The following is a 24,221-nucleotide window of genomic DNA, read 5'->3' on the forward strand; positions in this document are numbered from 1 at the left end:
TTTGCCGCTTTCACTTTTCCGGTGCTGGGAAAACAATGTTATCGGAGGAGAAGTTCAAAGATAAGTTTTGGAAATGGATGGGAGGGAGAGAGGGAGAGAGTGAGACAGAGAATGAGCGAGAGAGATCGCGCGCCAGGGAAATCAGCAAAAAGCAGGGCAGCGCCCACATGTCTAGTGCAGGCTGCCGCGCGCACACATGTGTTGTATTAATATTTATATAGCGCCTACATAGCTTTGGAAGCGCAAAAGCATTTTTTAGATCTGCACTGACCCTCATATAGCTATCTGAGATTAAACACCATACCATATTGCATCATACCTAGCATACCACGCTCCTACATGTTCTGACGTAATTATATTTTAATAAAGTGCACTGCTCTCTATGTGCTTTACGTTTTAGCTGTATCTCACTGTGCGCACTCTCTTTGCATGCCCACTAAGCAGTTTTCTGATCTAGTTAGTGTTGAAAGCGATGCTCGAAGGTTGATCGACTCTCTTATTGTCGAGCCAGGGTGTAAACTGAGATGTCATCACTGCAGAATGTAAAGGTTAAACAGGCTTGCAGTGGTTGCCTGCTGCCAGACACTGAACGCTATGAAGAGGAAGGGGCCGTTCTCTGTCCTGTCACGTTGACTCCTTCTCCTTTAGCCATAAAAGAACAAACAGGGGCTTCAAGCTGGGAAGAGGTAACATTTAGACCCAACGTTCAGGGTTTCGTCGACTATCTGGTTTTGTGGCATTGTGGTGCTCTGTGTGTGTGCTTGGCCTTCTTTTGAATTCAGGTGCACCTCCTTCAGTCGAGCGCTTATCTTTGGAGATTGCATAGCGGCTACTCTGTTCCCCTTTTTTTTTTTTTACTGAGTGTAAGGCTTTATAGTTGTTGTAGGATAAAATACTCTGTCTCCTCAACAAGACACATTTCTTTTTTTATTTTGAAAGGGAGAGTACCGGCACATCTCAAGAGAACTGCAAAACCTTTAATTGGAGAGTACCGGCACTTCTCAGAACCAAGCAGGTACTCTGCTACATAGTACCCACACTTCTATTTTTCCATTACAAGCACTGATCCCACCTCTTAATCCAACATTAGCTCTTCCTTGTATTCCTTCTTCAGGAAACTGGGACAGTACTCCCCCCCCCTATTTCCCTCGAGCCCATGAAAACCGGCTTATCGCCTTCAGGAAGCAGCTAACATTAAAGCTGGAGCCGGACCGCAGCTTCTTGGCACCTGACTTTACTCTGCGGTACGTGGGCAGCTCTTCGGGGGGGGAACCTGGCCAGCTGCTTCAACTCATGCACTGTGAATGGGAACCCCTCGTCCAGTGCGGCACTGAGCCTCTGCAGGGGCCTCCGATAGGCCTTCTACCTGCAGGGCAAAGAGTTATTCGTCCATCCCAACAACCACTCCCTGTCTGCATAGGATGGCCCTGGAACAGCAGCCCCCATCATGCTGCACCTCATCTACAGGAGGGTGCCTGGATGCAGCCCATTGGGCTCAAAGGGCTTCAGCCCCCACCCCCCATCGTGTGTGTCAGCCCGGCTGAGACACACACAGCCACACCTGAGTACTTCACAGGTCTTTAAAAGATCATTTACTTGTTAATGAGGCTTTGCTGTTTTTTCACCCCTTCTTAGAGCCCCTGCATCTCCACTCTGCCTATTGTTGGAAGAATTTGTCCCCACACATTTTTTCTTAGCCCCCATGAAATTTGGCTCTAGTTGTGCATCTGTCCTGTCCGGTCTCTTATCCTCCACTCACGTGGGTAACAAACATCTGACAACCAGCGCCAGGAAACCCCATGTGTGATCTTGTGCTTTACAAATAAATCTTATGTCTGTGCGGCATTGTTGGTCACTCGCAGCGCTAAGAGGCGCAAGACGTGGGTAGAAAGTGCTACAGGACGAAACTTACTGTTAACTCGGTTTTCTCTGGCCTCTTCATAGAGGCATGTGCCCAGTCCGTGTGAACACTCGCACACACTGCATTTAAACAATTGGTTAAAGCGCACCTGTGCATCTTGACACAGGTGTACAAGGTAGAAGCAGTCGTGTATAGAACACACACAGCACACATTCCACCCAGCATGCATGGAAACACAGAACCCACACCCTAACGACACAGGACCTGGCAGACAGAGTGGACACCCAGCCAGGGGCGTAGCTTCCATTGGTGCAGAAGGCCACTGACCCTTGACTATCCCTGTATTTAACAGTTCAAACAGCATTTAAGGGGCCCATTTTCTGCCTTGCATGAGGACCAATGTAACATCGCCCAACGAGGCACATTGTAAAGTCACAGAAACCAACCTCTCCTTTGTCTCTTTCCTGCACCCATCTCTTTTCTCTCTCTTCCTTTCTTTGGTCTCTATTCTTGTTCGCGCTTTCTTTCTCTTCCATTTTCTCGATCTATCTCTCTCTCTCTCTCCCTTCCGAGTCTGTGTTTGTTATTATATCATTCTTTCTCTTCTCTTACCCCACTTTAACCCCCTCCGTCCCCAAGTGTTCTTTTGGATGGTAATGTAGGGGAGGGAGACCCATACTGGAAAGTGGAAGAATAAAGAATTTTAAGATGCAGACCTGGGGAGGTGAGCAGTCTTCAGTAGTGAGTCATCTTATACCTTGTATCTGTCATTTCTTGAAGATTGGATTTGGTCTTTGCCACCGAATGCCCACCCCAGCAGTCCAACTCTACCTTTGCTTGGGCTATCTGTGTTTAACAAACCCCTACTTTCTTCCAGCTGCCCTGGGCTAAAAAGCGCAGAATCAATTCATACAGATCTGAATGTTACTAGTGTCTGGCCGGCCCCATCAGTGGTGTGGAAAATATTGTGATCCGACCTGGACTCGCTTGTGGTTGGTTTCGCACATTGATCTTTCTCTAGGTTTCACACATTGATCTTTCTCTAGGTTATCACTGCTTTTCAGCTCTTTTTCTCCTGTACGGGCGATCTGGCTCTTACCCTTGAGAAAGTGGTCTCTGCCCATGTTGCCTGTTTGTCTTCATGGATGGCTTTCCAAATCTGGCCTTTAATGCCTCATTGGTGAATTCCACAGTAGAGTTTGATAGGGTTGGTACAATTTTCGAGTAATCTTTGTCAGGCTCCTAGTGGTTCACTTTTGATGGTTCAGCATGCGGCCTGCAAGGAAACCCTGAAATCATGGGAAACCTATATCTCATACCACCCTCAGGGGTGGGAGGCCATACTAACGATAGGCGTGTACTGCGCAAATGATAACGTCGTCGTGTTTTATGGCATCGTCTCCATACAGATATTGAAGAGCAGTGTCGGAGAACTTTGCAATGCTATGGCAAGATTGGACTTACTGCAGCAGTACCATCACCTGTCGGTTCCCCAGTATGTGTCCCTTGATCAGGATGAAGGTAGATGATATTAGGTCGAGCCTGGGCAGCGAATGCGCTGATCTGCTAGGCATGCTGTATTCGAGTATGGACTTAAAGCCCTGCCCACTCTCCACCCATATTTGTCATTGGCTTGTGTCATTGTCCTTTATAAATGCTGGCTTCTAATTCTTTAATACGCTTGTTAGTCCCTCCTTAGTACCGCTTTGTCTTCATTTGAATCTTCCCATGAGGACTGGCCCTTCACTTCGGTTATTACACTGTACATCTTATTTAGTCTGTAAGCACTACTTTCTTTAATGAGTTTCTCCTACTGCAGGCACAACATGTTTTCCTGCAACATTCAGCGTGCCATGCCCGCTTTAACTTTCCTAGCAGCCCGGGACAATGACGGCCGCTTCTTTGAAATGCAGCAGGTCTCGCATTTACAAGAGTATGAGCTATTAGCATTATTTATTTATTTATTTATTTATTCAAAGTTTTATATAGCGCGAACAAGATCCTTACAGATATCAGAGCGCTTCACAAAGACAGGGTAGGGGCAGTAGGAATGAACAGAGATAATGGAAGCAATATAATAGTCACTGACATGGTAGGATAATAATAACATACATAAAACATATCAATATACAAACAGGTAAACAAGTAATATAAGACGGCACCAGTCATTGATCCCACTACAGAGGTGTTCAGGTACACCTTGGGTGTGTGGATGGCTTATACCAATGTCATAGTGTATAGAGAACACTGAGTGGGGGCATCGGGAGAGTGAATCAGTAAACCAAAGTGTAAAAATTTAATTAAATTAAAGTAAACCAAAGTACCATAAATGACAATGTATTTTACTTGTGTTAATTATCTAAACAGATAAATAAAATGCATTGTCAGTTACAATGCCAGTAGCTTAAACTTTCGCAAATGCGAGACCTATTGCATTGCAAATGCTTGTTATTCATTAGGCTTGAGACTGTTCACAAATGTGATTGACCTTAAAAGTGAAATAACAGTGCAATAATGCAATCCAATATTAATATCTAACAAAATTAACATCCTGCAAAATATAGATAGTGGTAGAACAATAGATACCATTGCAAGCCTAGGGTGTTTGTGATAAGAGGGCGCTTCCCTGTGAAGGATTTTGTTTCCTACGATTCATTTGATGTGATTAGAAATTGAGGTTTGCCCTCACTTTGAAGGATGAGAAAAGAGTTCTGCAGAGAACTACATCTGAGCGCGCTTGCTCTTAACAATGTAGCATCTCCCACTAGGACTACACATGCCTTCTCCTTGTTATGGATTACAGCCTGAGACTTTCTGGAGAGCAGGGCGGGGGTGGAAATGGAACCACGATTAGGGATAATATTATATATTACATCTCTGATGAGCTATGGGTGATTGTTGCTTGATGATAGCGAGGCAAAGGAAATAGCAGCAGTCTCTGCATATTTTTATCCAACATTCAAGCAAATATTATGTCTGGTTTGTCTGTGAGCCAGTCAGACGACACATACAGCCAATGACAATCGGCAAATAGTCTACCTTTAAGGATATCAACTGGATCAACAGACTTGGTCCTCTGGGATCCATAGTGGCTTCACCTGTATATACAGAAACAGAATCCCTCACAAGTCTAACCAGTTTCTCACCCACAGCATATAAAAAAATAAGAGGCATGCCGCTTTTATTCGGCCAATCATATGGTATATTCTTTCACCTAAGAGATTTACACGCACTCTTTTTCTCACGAATGCTAACAGGTGCTCATTTTGCAAAGACTTGGTTTATGATAAGTTAACGGAGATGGTGTTGATGAGAATATGTTTGAGATTTATGTATGTAACTAATGTTTTAAATGAGGCTCCCCAGCATAAGACTTGCTCAAGGAGTGCCACCTCCGAGAGTAAGACCTAATCCCTTTTTAATAGTACTTTGCCTATCCAAGTTTTGGCAGAAAAGGGAGTTTCTTTCTGAATCGGGAACTCAGGATGTGCAGTAATAGCATCCCCTCAGGGTTTTCCAAGGATAAATTCTGGTACAGTAAATCTGGTGAAATATGTTTGCGGACAGCGTCCTTGGATGTGCGGACAACATGCAGAAATTGATGCAGAGGCACTGCTTTCCACTGCAAGTCTCCTTTCCTAAGGGGCAGTTTCATAATGGTGTGGTAATATTACACATAGAAATTACCTAGGGATTTTTTGTGTAGTATTATTGCATCTGAAATGTTTCTGAACCTTGTGAGTTGGTTCTCAATAGTGGTCAAGTCGTTTTAGTATTGGGATTTGCATTTGATCATTTTCTTGCCTCGATTACCTTAACTATTCAGGAAACGATCTCAAGGTAGTTCAGTCTCACATTTTGGTAACCTTTGAAAAGTAGAAAAAACTTCTTTTCCCTACTTGTTTTGATGGTCACCTATTGACTTCACCTGGGACCCATAATTAGTAAAGAAAAGATGAATTAGTGTCCGCATGCATGATTAAAAAGTTTGAAATTTAAACATGAACATATTATATGGAAAGTCATTTTTATTATTACAGTATCGGAAGCTGTAATGTTCCATTAGCAGTTGACTACATTTCCTCTTTTTTTTTTGTTTTAGCCTTTGGATGAGCCCACGCTGGCTGATTTAAAAACTGCTCTGAATGGATTTCTGGCTAAAGGACAAGTCCTGCAGCTGGAGACCAAGGTGAGTACTTGCACCATTCCCAGCCTCTCTAAGCCGAAGGTTATTTGTATCTGTTCTATAAATACACTAAACTATAAATGATGCGCTGACGCAGATGCCATTGTTTTTTCTATTTTCTGTTTGGACTTTGGTGCAACAGAGCACGCAGAGGCAAATGTGATGTAAAGCAGTATAGTAGTAAAATGTTCACTTCTATCCTGGTTTCCCGACTGCATTCAATATGGCTGATGTTGTCGAGCTGCCAGTCCGGCTTTAGAGAAGCCTAGACCAGTGTACAACCGGTGGTAAATATGGTCGACAGGACGGAATGGACCAAGACTATACATTTCTCTCTAGATGCAGAGAAGGACTTTGATCGAGTGGAATGGCAATTTCTTGGAGCAGTCCTCTTGAATAGCGGGCCTGAGCTCACTCATTACAACGTATGTGTTAATCAACAACACTGCCCCGGTGATGTGAATGAGAGTTAGTGGCACCCTTTCCCCTCTATTCTTTTCAGTAGGGGCACTAGACAGGGGTGCCCCCTAGCCACTTAAAATTAACTTAAACGAAGGTACTCCTAGTACGCCACTTGGAAAACAATCCTGAAGTCTGGGGGATCTAGGTCGATGGGAAACAGTGCAAACTGGCCCTGTTTGCTGATGATGTGCTGTGCTTCCTGCCCGGACACGTCCCTCCCTTGTCTTTTATACAAATTGAGGCAGTTTGAAGCCGCCTTGGGGTTTCACATTAACTAGGAGTAGTCTATAGGTATGGGACCCCACCAATAAGTCTCAACGCTTGTTCTCCCCTTTGCATGTGCAGACACATGTATACTGTACCTAGGTGTCTTTCTCACCAGCATTATCAGTAATTTATAAAGATACAATGTGTAACCCATACTTTAGGCCCGGCTTAAAGACCTCTATCGCTGGGGTAAGCATGACATTTCCTACCTACCCAGATTGCTATATGTAACACAAACTCTTCCCTATGGATTCCTAAAGAAACCATCCGCCAGGTGCAAGAACAGCAACTTCAATTTATATGGAGTAACGCTGCGCCAAGAGTGCCCAGGGCTACGTTATATTAAAGAACATCTGATGGAGGGCTGGGGTTCCCTAACATGGCACACTACATACATTCTTAACAACTCCAATCAGCACCAATTCTCTTAAACTAAACCTTAGGTGCTGCTTGAACAGAGCTGCTCCACACCATCCCCTTCACGATGTCCTGGGAATGAGGCCCGGGGACCGCTTCCTGCCTCTTCAGGCACCCCTATATGCCATGGCCACATTCCCTCGGTATTGGGATACGATTAATCACCATCATGTGGCAACCATGTATCCCTCCCCACCATTGTGTAAAATTCGGAGTTCCAGCCGGCTACCAACACCTTGGAAATAGGAAGGGGGTGTGAGGGTTGTACCCCCCCACCTCTTGGGCGACCTCTATCATGATGAGGCCACCGTAGATAGGCCCACTTGCAAACAGATCCTCCAACTGACTGGAGTGGATGAGTTCTGACTTAATCAACACCTCCACTGGGTGAACACGCAGTCCGTGAAAGATAAAGGTAGAAGAGCTAAAACACGCTTTGAAACTCACAAGGGTGATGGGAGGCTGCCTGCAGTAAGTCTAACCACTGGCAATAGCTCGGGTTAGTACTCCAAACCATTGTTCTGTTGCTCACCATGCCACTTGAGTTTGGACTCAGCCATATGAAAATCATTCTTGACCCTGCCCCTCATTTGAACAGCTCAGCCCGTACTGCCAAGCCAGTTCCTCCCTGAACCGGAACACAAGTAACCCCGGACCGGTTTCATCAGCTGGGTACAGCTTGCTTCTAAAACTCTCTGAACAGCTTTTCACCCAGGGTGCCACAAAGAAGGGCATCACTCATCTCTATTGCCGTGAACATCCTCACATAAACATAGCAACATAACTATGAACTGAAATGGGAGCATGATCTCCGTAGGACAATTGCAGAGACTTGGTCGCAAGCTGCAAAGACTTCTATTTGCTTGCAACACAAAGCCAACTCACAGAAACATTTCACATGGCGGTGGGACCCGGGGTTCCTATTTCATTATCTGGTGGCAGTGTACACAAGTGAAGTGATTTGGAGTGGAGGTCCTACAGCAGATCTGTTTAATTTGCTTGGTGACCTAGCCACTGGACTCACTGGTGCTCTTATTGGATGAGGCTGGGGAGGATTTGATATACCCATACACTACTCCTAGGGGCAAGTTGGTTACTACTTTCCTACTATCAGTAAGATTAATTATCTCCCACATCTGGAGGAATCCACTTTCTTGGAGGCCCTAGTTGTGCTGGTCTACGGTCGGGTATATTCATTCTGTGGAGCGGCTGACCGCTTTAATCAGTAAAAGGTGGGGGGAAAAGTAACTATGAGGACAGCGAGGAGGGTCCTATATAGGCAGCATTTTGTTACATGACTATCCATGGCTGAGGTCTATTAGTTTTTTTGTATTTGAGGCTACTGTGATGAATTGTACTATGCCCTGTATTGCCAGCACTGCAGTCCCTGTAAGGGCCAAGCTATGTATTTGTTTTTCAAATGGCAAATGCTGGGACCAGTTTTTCAATGGGTAGCTATAAAACTGATGAATCGCTATATTGCTAAATGCAGTTTCAAGGTAAGAGCCTTGTTTTTCCAAATCTGTAAACAGGCTACTATGAATAACTGACCCAATGGAATAATAGATGAATGATTAGGTTACTAAATACAGTACATTGTTGTTAAAGGTTTGAGAATTTTGGATAACATGATCTATAGTTGTACCAAAGAAACGCAATCGTAAAAAGATGCATGTTCAAAATCTATATATTTTTAAATGTATAACACATCAAGTAGTTAATACTGTAAACAAAAGGTAATTGAGCACTGCAACATTGCAAGTTATCTTTCACCTATGGAATTGGCTTCGGTACTGATTTCTACAGTTTTTCCCCTCATTCCATCACATTTAACTAGGTACATCCTGGCGAAATGTGAATGCTTGAATTGTGGATTTTCTCACTTGACACGTAATCCTGATTTAGCCAGTTCTCTTCCAGGGGATCCTCATCAATAGTCCTAAGCATTAGAATATTCCCGCCCATGTGCGGGACCCCGGAAACACTATATTATATGTGCCCCACATATATATACTCATATATATATATATATATATATATATATATATATATATATAAATACATATATATATATAACATGCAATAGCAGCCAATAAAAACAGAGCTGAAATATGCTGTGTAGAATTTCCACCATACATGCAATAATAATAAGCATCAGAAACATGAGAAACAACACAAAGTTTGTTTTAGAAACTGTTTTAATGCTCAGAAAGCAGTAGAAATTCTTATAACTCACTGGAAGCATAGAAAGCTCCCAGGCTGCATTGCAAACACACAGTCTAAAAAGACTGAAAAGCTAACCTGTAGCTACATTGCAATAAACTGACACCGTGCCTTTAAGGCACTCATGACCCCCAGTATCCCATCATGCCTCAGGGGTGACAGTTAGGTCAGTTGTTCTTTCCGGCTCCTTCAGAGAAGGACCCTGGTTACACAGCTCCACTAATTTTCCTGTTTTTTGACTGAAAAACTCTTCACTTTTGACAATTTTTTGTTCTTACTCGACATTTAACATCTAGTCAAGTAAGATACTGTCTTTTTCAGTCAATTTGGTGAGCATTTTCTCCTGAAAATGCCTTCCCTCTTTGACAAATGCCCTTCTTGTGGCAACAAGAAGGCCAAGTCAGACAACCACGACGTCTGTATCCTGTGTCTGCCTGAGGAACATGATCCAGGCACCTGTCCTCATTGTGAACACCTGTCAGGAAGAACTTTAAAAGACAGGGAGAGGATTCGCATTTATGGCCTAGCTCATAGGTCATCAAGAGGAAGATCTCCGGTGAAGAAGGGCTCCAAGAAGACTCATTCATCTTCCAGAAAGAAGTCTTCATACCCCTCACCCTCAGCGTCGGGCTCGGCGCTGAGAAAAGAACCACCGGTGGATCATTCATCGTCTAAACTACCGTCGACGGCGGGCTCGCCGTCGAAGAGAAGACCAGGTACGTCGCCGACGTCGAAGGATCCAGTTCCATCGTCGAAATCCCCTCCGTCGGCGTCAACCGGGCGACGTCGGAAGGGAACTCCGCCGCCGTCAACCGGGCGACGGTCGGTGTCGAGACCCAGGACCCCTCCGCCGTCGTCAACCAGGCGACGACCGGCGTCGAGGGAGGTCACCCCTCCGCCGTCGTCATCCAGACGTCGACCGGCGTCGAGAAGTGTGACTCCGCCGTCGTCGAAGAAGCGACGTTCGGCGTCGAGGACCAAGACCCCTCCGCCGTCGACAGGGAAGAGTCGATCGGCGTCGAGGATGCAGTCTCCGTCGGTGTCTCGTCAGCTCTCGGCGTCGAGGGTGTCCAATACCCCTCCACCGTCGTCGCACAGACATTCGACGTCGATGCAGAAATCTCCGTCGACGGCTGATCATCACCGTTCGACGTCGAGTGAAAGACCTCCGTCGACGATTAGACATCGTCAATCGACGTCGAAGCAGGGTGCTTCGTCGACGACGTCGAGACTTCCGTCGACGACTGGGCATCGTCGTTCGACGTCGAGCGAGAGGTCTCCGTCGAAGGCCGGTACTCACCGTTCGACGTCGAGACGTGGAACTCCGTCGGCGGCTGCTCATCGCCGCTCGACGTCGAGAGACCATACATCCTCGCATAGACAATCTAAAACAAGATTGTTTGATCCGCCGACTCCCCGAAAGCACTCGACCACGAGGGAAGATCGCTCGGCGTCGAGAGGTTCAGATGTGGTGATGGTAACGGAGTCAGCTTCCCGTCATTCCACCTCAAGGTCCTCTGGCTCCTCAACTACGTCTTCGAAGTCCAGAAGTCCAGTACGCAAGTCACCTGAGCGTCGGACGGACCCTTGGGCGGATAAAGTCAGACTTTCACCTAGATGGTATAAGTCTTTGGATCATTGGAGAGATTCTGAAGCTGCAAAACGTATGCAGGACTACGCCAGCTCGCAGCACAGGTCTCCTCTTCAGGATCTAGTGGAGGAGATGGACAAGCATAGCCCTCCCAGGCGCAAATCTCCGGTGAGAACACCAACTAGATCTCCCAGAAGGACCCGATCTCCCAGAAAAGACCCAGAGGTGCGGGTCAGGTCTCGCTCTCCTAGACGGGAAGTGCGTTCGAAACGATCCAAGGAGAGGAGGCACAGTGTCCACCGTAGACGTCGACGAACTCCGTCTACTTCCTCGACCTCTTCTACCAGGTCTTCCAAGAGGGACTACTCCCCTACTTTGACGGACAGTCCTACGTCCCGATCCTCCCCAGTGGATGACATTGGCACGTATCTGGACGTCTTGCAAAGAGGAGCTCAGAAGCTGAACATTGAAATGTCTGTCCCTCAGGTTACCACGACAGTCATTTTTGAGACTCTACACAAAAAGGCGATCACCCGGCCTCTACTGCCATTAGTTCCGGGGATTATAGATCCTGTCAAGGAGGTATTCCTAACTCCGGCGGCTATCAGAGCGGTGCCAGCCCGCATCCAAAAGAAATACAAACCGGCCTCTTCTGACCCGGTTTTTGTAAGATCGGACCCGCCAGCAGACTCTGTTATTGTGGCGGCGGCGAGGAAGACACACGCAGTGGCAGGTTCTTCTTCCGTCCCCCCAGACAAGGACAGCAAGACGCAAGACTCCTGGGGTCGCAAAGTTTGCAACTCAGCTGCGTCGACTCTTAAGGTTTCTAGTGCGGCTGCACTTCTGGGTCGGTACGACAGAGCCTTATGGGACTCTATGGAAAGGTTCAAAGCCAAGCTGCCAAAAGAAGACCAGCAGGACTTTGAAGAGACCGTGTCTGAAGGATGTCTGGTGGCGAATCAGATAAGCACGGCTGCGGATGGTGCTGTCCTGTCGGCGCATTCCTATTCTCATGGGGTTTGTGCCAGGAGATCGGCATGGTTACGCTTGACAGGCCTGAAGCCGGATGCTCAACATCGCATCCTTAATCTCCCCTTTTCGGGTTCCGCTCTTTTCAGTGAGCATGCGGATGAAGAAATGACCCGAATGAAGACGGAACTAGACACAGTGAAAGCGGTGGGCTTGGAAAAGAAGAAAGAGTTCAAGCGTTGTTTCAAGCCCAACAGGGGGAGAGGGGCTCAACAGAGGGTTCAAACCCCTCAATGGTCCCAAAGTAAAGCCCAAGGAAAACCCCAGTTTCGAGGTAAACCTGGCAGAGGTAGAGGAGGTCATCAACAATCCTCTACCACTACAAGAGGAGGAAAAGCCTGATCAGTGGCTTCCTCTGGCGCCGTTGCCCACTCCAGTGGGAGGAAGTGCTTCACAACACCTGGCAGAGTGGGTCAGCATCACCAAGGATCAGTGGGTGCTGAATATACTGCGCAATGGATACAAACTACGTTTCCTGGCTCCTCCAAAGAACATACCTCCAAAGAGCGCTTCCCCTCACCAACTAAGCTTGCTCCGAAGAGAGGTAACAGTTCTACTACAAAAGCGAGCGATAGAGGAGGTTCCTCTCGCTCAAAGAGGAAAGGGAGTTTACTCCAGGTACTTTCTTGTCCCCAAAAAAGATCAGGAGGACAAGTTCAGACCAATACTCGATCTACGACTTCTAAACAAGATCATCATCAGAGAAAAGTTCCGCATGCTGGCTCTTCACCAAATATGCCCACATCTTCAAGCCGGAGATTGGATGTGTTCGGTGGACTTGCAAGATGCGTACTTTCACATCCCAATTGCTCAACAACATCGCAAGTACTTGAGGTTTGTCGTAGGGAACAAACACTATCAGTACACGGTGCTACCCTTCGGTCTCAAGTCCGCACCACGAGTCTTCACCAAATGCATGGCGGTGGTGGCGGCTTTTCTGCACAAGAAGGGACTCTTCCTATACCCATACTTGGACGACTGGCTCCTAAAAGGTCCGTCTCCAGTGCGGGTAAAGCACGATCTACATCTGTGTCTTCTCCAATTGCACAGGCTCGGTCTCCATGTGAATCTGGAGAAGTCAGTCCAGCGGCCTACACAGTCAATTCACTACCTAGGCTCCGTTCTGGACACAAAAGTGGGAAAAGCGTTTCCTTCGGAGGAGAGACTTTTTTCCCTGAACCAGAAATGTGGAATTCTGATAGACTCTCGGCTTCCAACAGCCCGACAAGTCGCATCCCTGCTGGGTTCCATGGCATCCTGCATCTTTCTCATCCCAAACGCAAGGCTGAGAATGCGGCCTCTACAGCAGGCCCTGGAGGATCAATGGGACCAGGCGACAGGACTTTGGGAGGATCGCATCAAGCTCTCCCAAACGACGAAAGACGCCATCAAATGGTGGACACGGAGAAAGAATCTGCTGGTGGGGGTTCGGTTTCACCAGCCTCTTCCAAACCAGTCGATAGTGACGGATGCCTCTCTACAAGGTTGGGGAGCGCATATGGGTCCGCTTCAGATTCAAGGCCTGTGGTCTGCGCAGGAGCAGACATACCACATCAATATGCTGGAACTCAGAGCGGTATTCCTGGCTCTCAAAGCGTTTTTACCAGCGATAGAGTCCAACTCAGTCCTAGTTCAGACAGACAACACGACCACCATGTTCTATCTGAACAAACAAGGAGGCACAAGATCTCGCCCTCTGTCTCGAGAGGCTCAGGCAATTTGGCATTGGCTCCTCTCTCGAGGCCTCACGATAGTGGCGGTGCACCTGCCAGGCGAGTTGAACGTAAAAGCAGACGCACTCAGCAGGCTCTTCGAAGATCAGCCAGACTGGGTGCTAAACGACGATGTGGTGGAAGAGCTTTTTCGTTGCTGGGGTCGTCCAGCCATAGATTTGTTTGCAGACGACGACAAACTCCAAATGCCACACCTTCGCGTCCAGGTTCCACCGGCCTGGAACTCAGGGGAATGCTCTGCTGATGGATTGGTCAGGGACGTTCGCTTACGCGTTTCCTCCCCTGGCTCTGATTCCGAGAGTAGTTTCCAAGCTCTGCAGGTCGAACATGGAAATGATCCTGATAGCTCCGGATTGGCCGCGGCAGTGGTGGTACCCGGACCTTCTACATCTGTCTGTGTGTCCACACAGACGACTCCCTTGCAGGCCGGACCTGTTGAGCAAAATGAACGGGAGGATAATGCATCCCAACCTCCCATCATTGAACCTAACAGCATGGCTCCTGAGGTCCTGCAATATGGACATTTGAACTTGCCTCCTGAGTGCATGAACATTTTAAAGGAGGCTAAGAGACCTTCCACGAGAACGTCTTATGCGTTTAAGTGGAAGCGGTTTTTCCTATGGTGTAGGGATCATCACCTTGATCCGACTAAAGGACAGGAGGACGTCATTTTGCCATACCTCCTTTCCCTAGCTACTGCTGGTTTGAAATACGCTTCTATTAGGGTGCATTTGTCAGCCATAGTAGCATACAGAAAATCACCAGATCAGGTGTCTTTCTTTCAGGTTCCAGTGGTTAAGGACTTCCTCCAGGGGTTGAAGAAAGTGTATCCCCCTGTGCGAAATCCTTCTCCTCCATGGGAATTAAACCTGGTGCTATCCAGGTTAATGTCACCACCTTTTGAGCCTCATCCACAAGGCCTCTTTGCAACATCTCTCTTGGAAGGCGGCCTTTTTGGTGGCGATTACCTCTGCTCGCAGAGTCAGCGAGATTCAAGCTCTCTGTGCGAAAGAACCATACACTATCTTTCATCACAATAGGGTAGTCCTAAGGGCTCATCCAGCTTTCCTACCTAAAGTCATCTCTGATTTTCATATAAATCAGTCCATTTCCCTCCCTTCATTTTTTCCAAATCCTACGACCCCAGCCGAGCGGTCACTTCACTCCTTAGATCTTAAGAGAGTGCTCAAGTTCTATTTGGAAATGACCAAAGGGATTAGGAAAACGGATCAACTGTTTGTGAACTATGGTTCAATGCGAACAGGTTTTCCAGCGGCCAAGAGGTCCATCGCGAGATGGATTGTCTCTTGCATTAAATTGGCTTATCAGCTTGCAGGCAAGCCTTTGTTGCAGTCGCCCAAAGCGCATTCCACTAGAGGGAAGGCCGCTACAGTAGCCTTCTTGCACGACATCCCAATGTCCGAGATATGCAAGGCTGCGACTTGGAAATCAGTTCATACCTTTACGAGACATTACTGTCTCGAGTCTGATTCCAGGGCCGATACTCAAGTAGGACAAGCCTCTTTGAGGAATCTATTTGGGTAGCCTACGGCCTGTACAAGCTTAGTGAATACTAGGCTTAATATGGTTTATTACTGTATTGTTACTCCTTTGCCCGCAGGGAGATGAGGTGAGGCTCGCTATTCTATTCTAATGCTTATGACTATTGATGAGGATCCCCTGGAAGAGAAGGATTAGTTACTTACCTGTAATCCTAGTTCTCTTCCAGGGGTATCCTCATCAAAGTCATAATCAACCCTCCCGCCTCCCCGGGCAAAGGACATTCTTTAATAAGGAGATATGGTTAACCTATTTGTTATTGGGTTTATTTTCAGTCTCCAAAAAGAACAACTGACCTAACTGTCACCCCTGAGGCATGATGGGATACTGGGGGTCATGAGTGCCTTAAAGGCACGGTGTCAGTTTATTGCAATGTAGCTACAGGTTAGCTTTTCAGTCTTTTTAGACTGTGTGTTTGCAATGCAGCCTGGGAGCTTTCTATGCTTCCAGTGAGTTATGAGAATTTCTACTGCTTTCTGAGCATTAAAACAGTTTCTAAAACAAACTTTGTGTTGTTTCTCATGTTTCTAATGCTTATTATTATTGCATGTATGGTGGAAATTCTACACAGCATATTTCAGCTCTGTTTTTAATGGCTGCTATTGCATGTTATATATATATATATATATGCATTTATATATATACGAGTATATATATGTGGGGCACATATAATAGTGTTTCCGGGGTCCCGCACATGGGCGGGAATATTCTAATGCTTATGACTTTGATGAGGATACCCCTGGAAGAGAACTAGGATTACAGGTAAGTAACTAATCCTTACTGGCTTAATCATGATTCATGGACATTTTTTAATAAAGCCCTCGAGTTAATTGCCTTTTTTTATTTCTTTGTGTTTCTACTCACTTTTTAAAATTGGGAGTTTGGAAAAGCTTAAAGCATCGTGGTCTCCTTTTTATTCTTTTTACAATTAAACATTGCTTAACTATAAAGCCAGATAGGGTTTTATACGTGGTTTCACTTAACATTTCCAAGATACAGTGATGTGGAGCTGTTCAATAATTTTGAATTGAATGAAGATACCCATAAGGGAAAACTGGGAAATAAAAAGAAATTAAACAGCAGAATTAATTTGAATTCGTTTTGTCAGTTCTCTGTTATAGACGGTATAGGTTTTTTTCCACGTACCTGTGATTTTCACAATGCAGGGAACGTAGACGCTACGTATAATTCAACAATAAGGCACACCATTGATCAATGGCTGGCATCCCTCAATGCACAAAAATGCATAAGTATGTTACTGTCTGCATGAAAGGGGTGGAAAGATGCTCCCTAACTCGGGTGTACAGCACAATACAAGTGTATCACAATACCTGAATTATAACTCTCTCTGGTGTCCTTGGTAGCTTAACAGTTTTCTTGACCTATTTGTGTTTTTTTAACGTAACTTGCGGAACAAAAAAAATCTGCTAAGTAAGAACATTGTAGAAAAAAGAAACCCTCTCCATGATCCTCTTTCCACGCTTCTTAGGTGAAATCTCGTAAATGAGTGCAGAGGCTGAAGCTGGGGGTGGGGGTGCACAATTTCACTATGGAATATATTGTATGAAGAAAAAAAAGTTCTCAGTATTGAAGCAGCATGAAGGATGAAGATATTGTGTTCGAGGCATATGGGCTGCAGATGGTACATTTATGAATAGATCGCCATCTGGTGTTGGGCTCGGATGATTGCACTTGTTTTTCTTCTGGAGAAGTCTTTGTCGTCATAGATGACTCCTCCTCTTGGTGTTAGTGCGCATGGGCATCGGCTCCATCCTTAGATTGTTTTTTTCCGCCATCGGGTTCGGATGAGGATCGAAGCGCTCCGGACCGACTTCAATAAAGACGGTTATATTCGGCGCGTAACCCTTTCCAATTCGACGGTATTGTTATCGAACGCGACTTCAATTCCATCTCGACGCGTTTCGAAGAACGACGACTACGAGAAGACCAGCTCGACGTAGTCCAGCCCGGAGTCCATGGAAAGGACTCCATTCAAAAAATGTCCAACGTGTGGTGCTAAGTTCCCACACAAGGACCTACACGAAGTGTGCAACCTCTGCTTGTCCCCTGAACACGAATCCAGGGACTGTGAGGCCTGTGCAGCATTTTCTTCAAAATCGACGATTAGAAACCGTCGAGCCCGAAGACACGAGGTATCGAGAATGCAGTCACAAGCAATCCCGGAGCTGTTCGAGGACCAGCACCCAGAACAGGAGGAAGAGGAGGTCGACGAAGCGGGGTCAGAAGTGGACGAGTCCGACGTCGAGGAAATCGACGTCCAGCAAACCGTGAGTGACGACGTCCCTTTACCAAAGAACAGACCCCGCACGGTGTCGACCCCGCCCTCGAGCCCGGTCAGACAACCGAAAAAAGTTTCCGACGCCCCGCCTTCGGGCCCGGCAACGAAACCGAAACACTCGGTCTCCCATCATGGTGGTTCCGATAGACGACCCACATCGACACCGAAGCTACATGTCAAAGAAAGCTCGAAGTCGAAACAGTCCATGTCGACACCGAAACACGTTTCGACGTCGAAAACACCCTCGACACCGGGGACATCGTCGACACCGAAAACATCGGATCCGAATAAAATCTCGGTGCCGAAAACACAAATGGACAGTCAGAAGAAAAAACACCTTTCGGACCCGAAAACTGCGGTACCGACACAGGAATATAAAACAGATCCTAAACAAAAGACTCTGTTTATTGATCCACAAACTGGCAAGGTAGTCACAGAACTACCTAAAAAGAGGAAGAATGAACAGTCGGACGACAGGACTCATCCGAAGAAGAGAACAATGGGGACAAATACAACTCCTCCCCATTCTCCAAAACCTAGAGACACACCCTCTTCTCCTCTTCCTCACAATAGGCCAAATATTCCTCCCACACGACCATCTACACCTACAACAGATGTAGAAAGTGACATAGGGGAGGGAGAACATCCTGGGAATGATGAAGACACAATCCCAGAGGAGGCAGACCCATGGGAAGAGTACAATGTAGGGTCAGATAACGATAACGACCCTGAACTGTATCCTTCAAAACCTTCACCTCCTGATGATAATACTGGTTTTGCGCAACTCATTAATAGAGCAGCAAAATACCACAAGGTAGAACTACATGCAGAACCTCAAATAGAGGATTTCTTATTAGAAACACTACCTACTACACAAAGAACATCAGGAACACTACCAATGCTTAAGGGCCTTCTCACTCGCACATCAGAAATATTCAAAGACCCGGTGAGGGCTAGGGTACTGAACCCAAGGATTGATAAGAAATATAGAGCAGCTCCAAAAGACCCAATATTCATTAAAGGGCAAATTCCTCTAGACTCACTAGTAGTCACAAACGCTCGTAAGAGAGCAAACTCTTTATCTACAGGAGAAGCTCCACCTCCTGACAAAGAGTCTAAGCTAATAGATGCCTCTGGTAAGAGAGTAGCATCTCAAGCGGCAAACAGCTGGCGCATAGCTAATACACAAGCACTACTTGCAAGGTATGACAGAGCGCATTATGATGAGTTAGAAAAACTCATCACACATCTCCCTAACGAACATCAAAAGAGAGCAGATCAACTCATACAGGAAGGGAAGTTAATTACTAACACTTCAATCAAGTGCGCCCTAGACGCGGCAGACACTGCAGCAAGATCTATAAACACAAGCATCATGTTAAGGAGACATGCATGGCTCAGGGTTTCAGGGTTCAAACAAGAGGTACAAACATCATTACTGAACCAACCTTTTGATGAGAAAACACTTTTCGGCACAGGGACAGATGAGGCCTTAGAAAAGATGAAAAAGGATACGGAAACGGCTAAATCAATGGGAGCATTGCAACAACCGACACAAAGAGGTTCCTTTCGTAGGTCCACCTATAGAGGAGGATCCAAAAATACAGGTACAAGCCAGCAACAAACCTCTTTTACACCTACATCACCCAGAGGTAATTCTAGAGGTAGTTACAGAGGTAACAACAACAAGGGTAGAGGTCTCGGAAACAACAACAACCGCAACTCTCCAACCCCATAGCAGTGACTTCATACAGCTCCCCCTAGACCATATAACACCGGTCGGGGGACGCCTATCACGGTTCCTACCTGTCTGGGAAAACATCACATCAGACAGGTGGGTGAGACAAATTATCCAACATGGTTATTGCCTGGAACTCACATCTACCCCACCAAACATCCCCCCCAAACAGCGTCCAATGAAACAAGATCACCTGACACTGTTAAAACAAGAAGTACTATCCCTACTAGAAAAGCATGCCATAGAGAAGGTTCCACAGCACCAACAAGGAACAGGAGTATACTCCCTATACTTCCTAATTCCCAAAAAGGACGGGTCTCTAAGGCCAATACTGGACCTGAGACCTCTCAACGCATACATAAATTCGGAACATTTCCACATGGTCACGCTCCAACAAGTACTTCCTTTACTGAAGAAAGGGGACTTTCTTTCTACACTGGATCTAAAAGACGCTTACTTTCATATCCCAATTCACAAAGCCCACAGGAAATACCTCAGGTTTGTGGTAGAAGGACAACATTATCAGTTCAAAGTCCTTCCGTTTGGTGTCACAACGGCACCAAGGGTGTTCACAAAATGCCTGGCAGTGGTGGCAGCTCACCTAAGAAGACAACAAATACATGTCTTCCCATACTTGGACGACTGGCTAATAAAGGCCAAGTCACAAGAGGAATGTCTTCAAAACACACAAAAGACAATTCAGCTACTACACCAGCTAGGGTTCACAGTGAACTACACAAAGTCACACCTACAACCAAGCAAGGTTCAACAATATCTGGGGGCTACGATAGACACAGAAAAAGCCAAAGTATACCCCAATCCAGTCAGAATCCAAACAATGCTTACAATCATTCAAAGATTCCAGCCACAACACTCACTACCAGCAAGAGTGTTCATGCAGCTATTAGGGATGATGTCATCCTGCATACTGCTAATACCATATGCCAAACTACAAATGCGTCCGCTACAAGAATGCTTAGCGACACAGTGGAATCAGGCTCAAGGACAGATTACAGATCTGGTGTTGGTAGACGACCGCACACACCGCTCTCTGAAGTGGTGGAACACAACAAACATTGCCAAGGGGCGGTCGTTCCTAGAACCGATTCCACAGGTGACAATAACAGCGGACGCATCGCTCACAGGATGGGGAGCACATATGGAGAAATACACAGTACAAGGAAGGTGGAGTGTGCAGGAAAAAAAGACTGCACATCAATCATCTAGAACTACTAGCAGTGTTTCTAGCATTGAAAGCCTTCCAAATACATGTTGCCAACAAAGCAGTCCTGATCAGAACAGACAACATGACAGCAATGTATTATATTCAAAAACCGGGGGGGGGGCGCACTCTCTCCAACTATCCGGACTAGCACAGGAAATCTGGAGATGGGCCATTCCTCAAAACATCTATCTGTTAGCCGAACACCTACCAGGAGTCCAAAACCAGATAGCAGACATCTTAAGCAGACAGTCGGAACAAATACACGAATGGGAACTGCACCAACAAATACTGCAGCCATTCTTCCAAAGATGGGGACAGCCAGAGATAGACCTCTTTGCCACTCATCAGAACGCAAAATGCCAAAGCTTCGCGTCCAGGTACCCACACCACCTGTCGCAGGGCAATGCGTTATGGATAAATTGGTCCAACAAATTTGCATACGCTTTTCCCCCTCTCCCACTAATCCCATTAGTGGTCAGGAAGCTGCAACAACACTCAATGACCATGATACTAGTAGCACCCACGTGGGCAAGACAACCGTGGTTCACCACGCTCCTGCAACTCTCACAAGTGCCACATCAAAAGCTAAGAATTCTACCCATGCACCTTACACAGAACCATGGAGAAATAATGCACCCAGATCCCACACAACTGAACCTAGCGATCTGGCTCCTGAAATCCTAGAATTTGGGTACTTAGATCTACCCCCAAATTGCATGGAGATAATTAAACAAGCGAGACGTCCCACCACCAGAGCATGCTATGCAGCTAAGTGGAAGAGGTTTGCTATACACTGTACTACTAATAATATCAACCCTCTGGACGCATCAACAAGGGAGATTATTTGCTACTTACTACACTTACAGCAATGTAATCTCGCGTACACATCTATCAGAGTACATTTAGCAGCTATAGCAGCGTACCTACAAAACAGGCAACATATATCACTGTTCAGAGTGCCAGCGATAAAAGCCTTCATGGAAGGCCTTAAAAGTGTCATTCCACCAAGATTACCACCTTCCCCGGTCTGGAACCTCAACGTAGTACTCACCAGACTAATGGGACCACCTTTCGAACCTATGCATAGGTGCGAGATACAATTCCTTACATGGAAGGTGGCGTTCCTTATAGCCATTACCTCACTCAGGAGAGTAAGTGAATTACAGGCATTGACAATACAAGAACCATTCCTACAGTTACACCAGAATAAAGTGGTTCTTAGAACAAACCCAAAGTTCTTGCCTAAAGTAATTTCAGCATTTCACATCAACCAGCCAGTGGAGCTACCAGTCTTTTTTCCAAAGCCACAGACGGTAGCAGAAAGGGCTCTACATACACTAGATGTCAAAAGAGCCATTTTGTACTACATAGAAAGGACACAAAACTTCAGGAAAACTAAACAACTATTTGTAGCATTTTCCCCAACACATAAGAGCAATCCTATCTCTAAAGCAGGCATCGCTAGATGGATTGTAAGATGTATACAGATATGTTACATTAAAGCAAAGAGAACATTAACTGTTCCTCCTAGAGCTCACTCTACACGAAAGCTAGGAGCATCTATGGCATTCTTAGGGAACATTCCCCTAGATGACATATGTAGAGCAGCAACTTGGTCTACACCACATACATTCACAAAGCACTACTGTGTTGATGTACAGGCTACACAACAAGCCAGAGTGGGCCAAGCTGTATTAAAAACTCTATTTCAAAAAGTTGCGACAGACACTGGTGACCACCGCTAGGGAGGTAACTGCTGTACAATCTATTCATAAATGTACCATCTGCAGCCCATATGCCTCGAACGGAATATGCTACTTACCAGTATGCATCTGTTCTTGGCATAGAGGGCTGCAGAGTGGTACATGCCCTCCCTGCCTCCCCGGAAACCTGTGTCTGTCCCAACATTATCTTATTTAGATACATTTACATGGGCATATCTTTATGTATTATACTACACTACTCCATCTAACCCTACTATGGCAAAACAATCTAAGGATGGAGCCGATGCCCATGCGCACTAACACCAAGAGGAGGAGTCATCTATGACGACAAAGACTTCTCCAGAAGAAAAACAAGTGCAATCATCCGAGCCCAACACCAGATGGCGATCTATTCATAAATGTACCACTCTGCAGCCCTCTATGCCAAGAACAGATGCATACTGGTAAGTAGCATATTCCTTATCTACTACTTAAATTACAATCGGAAGACAATAGCTGCAACCTGCTCATGAGCAAAACCAGTTGCATGGATCTGAGTGTTGATATCCTTGAAGGAGTTTGCCATTGGTTGGCATAGTCACTGGTAACGTAATGCCACAGTTAGGTGGACATTGTTCTGGGCTTGTGCATTGAATAATAAAGACACAAATGTTTTTTACCTTTGAAAGTTTGGATAACCAAAGCTTCCTGTACCTTCATTCTGGGCAAACTCTAGTAGTAGGAGTGAATTTGTGGTGTTTTAAAGGTTTAGGCAAGTGTTGGACTACCTTCTGTAGCAGAAAACATAAAACTGTTCTCAGAATTAAAAAATATGCTCTTTCTCTAACTAATTGTGTCTTCCTTTGTAGACTGATCCAGCGATCCTCGGCGGAATGGTTATCAGCATTGGTGATAAATACATCGATATGTCAACGAAAGCCAAAATTCAGAAACTGGGCAAAATTATGAGGGAGACGGCTTAAGTTAATATTTCTGTAAGAGTGATATTTTTATCGCACTGTTAAATTTCACCACGAAGCCCCTACATGTATTGAATCAATAAATATTCCTTCTGAGTATCAAGTAGTAATTGTGTTTGTTCTGTTGAGTTAAAAACGAATGAAACATCTACTTATGGTGCTGTTTTTAAGTGTGTCCAGTATGAGGTGGCTCAAAGCTTTCTGAATGATTTAGATAAAAAGTTACAGATGTACAGTTAAAAGAAGCACATCTGTAAAATGCTGACATTGCAGCGTTTCAGAAGGAGACCATGGAAGAAGCAAGAGAACACCTGTCAGACGAGATTAAATAGAGGCAAACCTATTTTAAAGACTGCATGCAATAGGCAGTCTCTAGGAGGGTCCAGAACTTGTGCCTCCAATGGTAGTGTATGTTTCAAAATATGAAAATTGACTGTCTGCAAATCTAACCACCTCTGTTGTTTAATACCTGTTTCAGTGGCTCGTCATCGTACTGAATCCTGGGCTACTCACAAGAAGTAAAGCAGCTGCATTTCTTTTATTTATTTGTTACTTCCACTGATGCTGCAATACCTCCAAAGTCACAAGGAAATTGCAGTATTTAAAAGGTTAAAGTAAAGAAATTAATAAAAATGGTTACGTATTTTCATTGACTCTGTATAATACATAGTTTTTAATGTTGCTGGACTGTCTTCCACACTCTAGTTAGAAATATTACTAGTAGTGTTACTCTCTCTGGGTTTCTACAATTGAGTATATTTGTCATATTGTGCAGCCAACAATTGTACATACTATGCCAGTTGAAAGATTAATAACATCAAATTATCCTAAAAGCTTTTAAGGGCTTTTTCTTTAAGTAGCCTTAAATGCAGAGCATTGTGTATATGTGCCTGAGCATCCCAAAACTCTTTGTAGATTAGCATTCTTGGCGAATCCTGCAAGTTTAT

General features: G+C 45.5%; 1 protein-coding gene across 1 annotated transcript in view; it reads left to right on the forward strand.

Moving 5' to 3' along the window:
• The window catches only part of ATP5PO (ATP synthase peripheral stalk subunit OSCP), an 86,572-nt gene extending 63,199 nt beyond the window's left edge, over positions 1-23,373 (forward strand). Inside the window, exons 6-7 of the mRNA XM_078656930.1 lie at positions 5,964-6,050; positions 23,164-23,373. Of these exons, the coding sequence (XP_078513056.1) occupies positions 5,964-6,050; positions 23,164-23,277 (201 nt within the window). The 3' untranslated portion in view covers positions 23,278-23,373. The remainder of the gene's footprint in view (positions 1-5,963; positions 6,051-23,163) is intronic.
• Positions 23,374-24,221: the final 848 nt, after the last annotated feature.

The sequence above is a fragment of the Lissotriton helveticus genome, chromosome 8 (assembly GCF_964261635.1).
Source record: "Lissotriton helveticus chromosome 8, aLisHel1.1, whole genome shotgun sequence".
NCBI classification, from domain to species: Eukaryota; Metazoa; Chordata; class Amphibia; order Caudata; family Salamandridae; genus Lissotriton; species Lissotriton helveticus.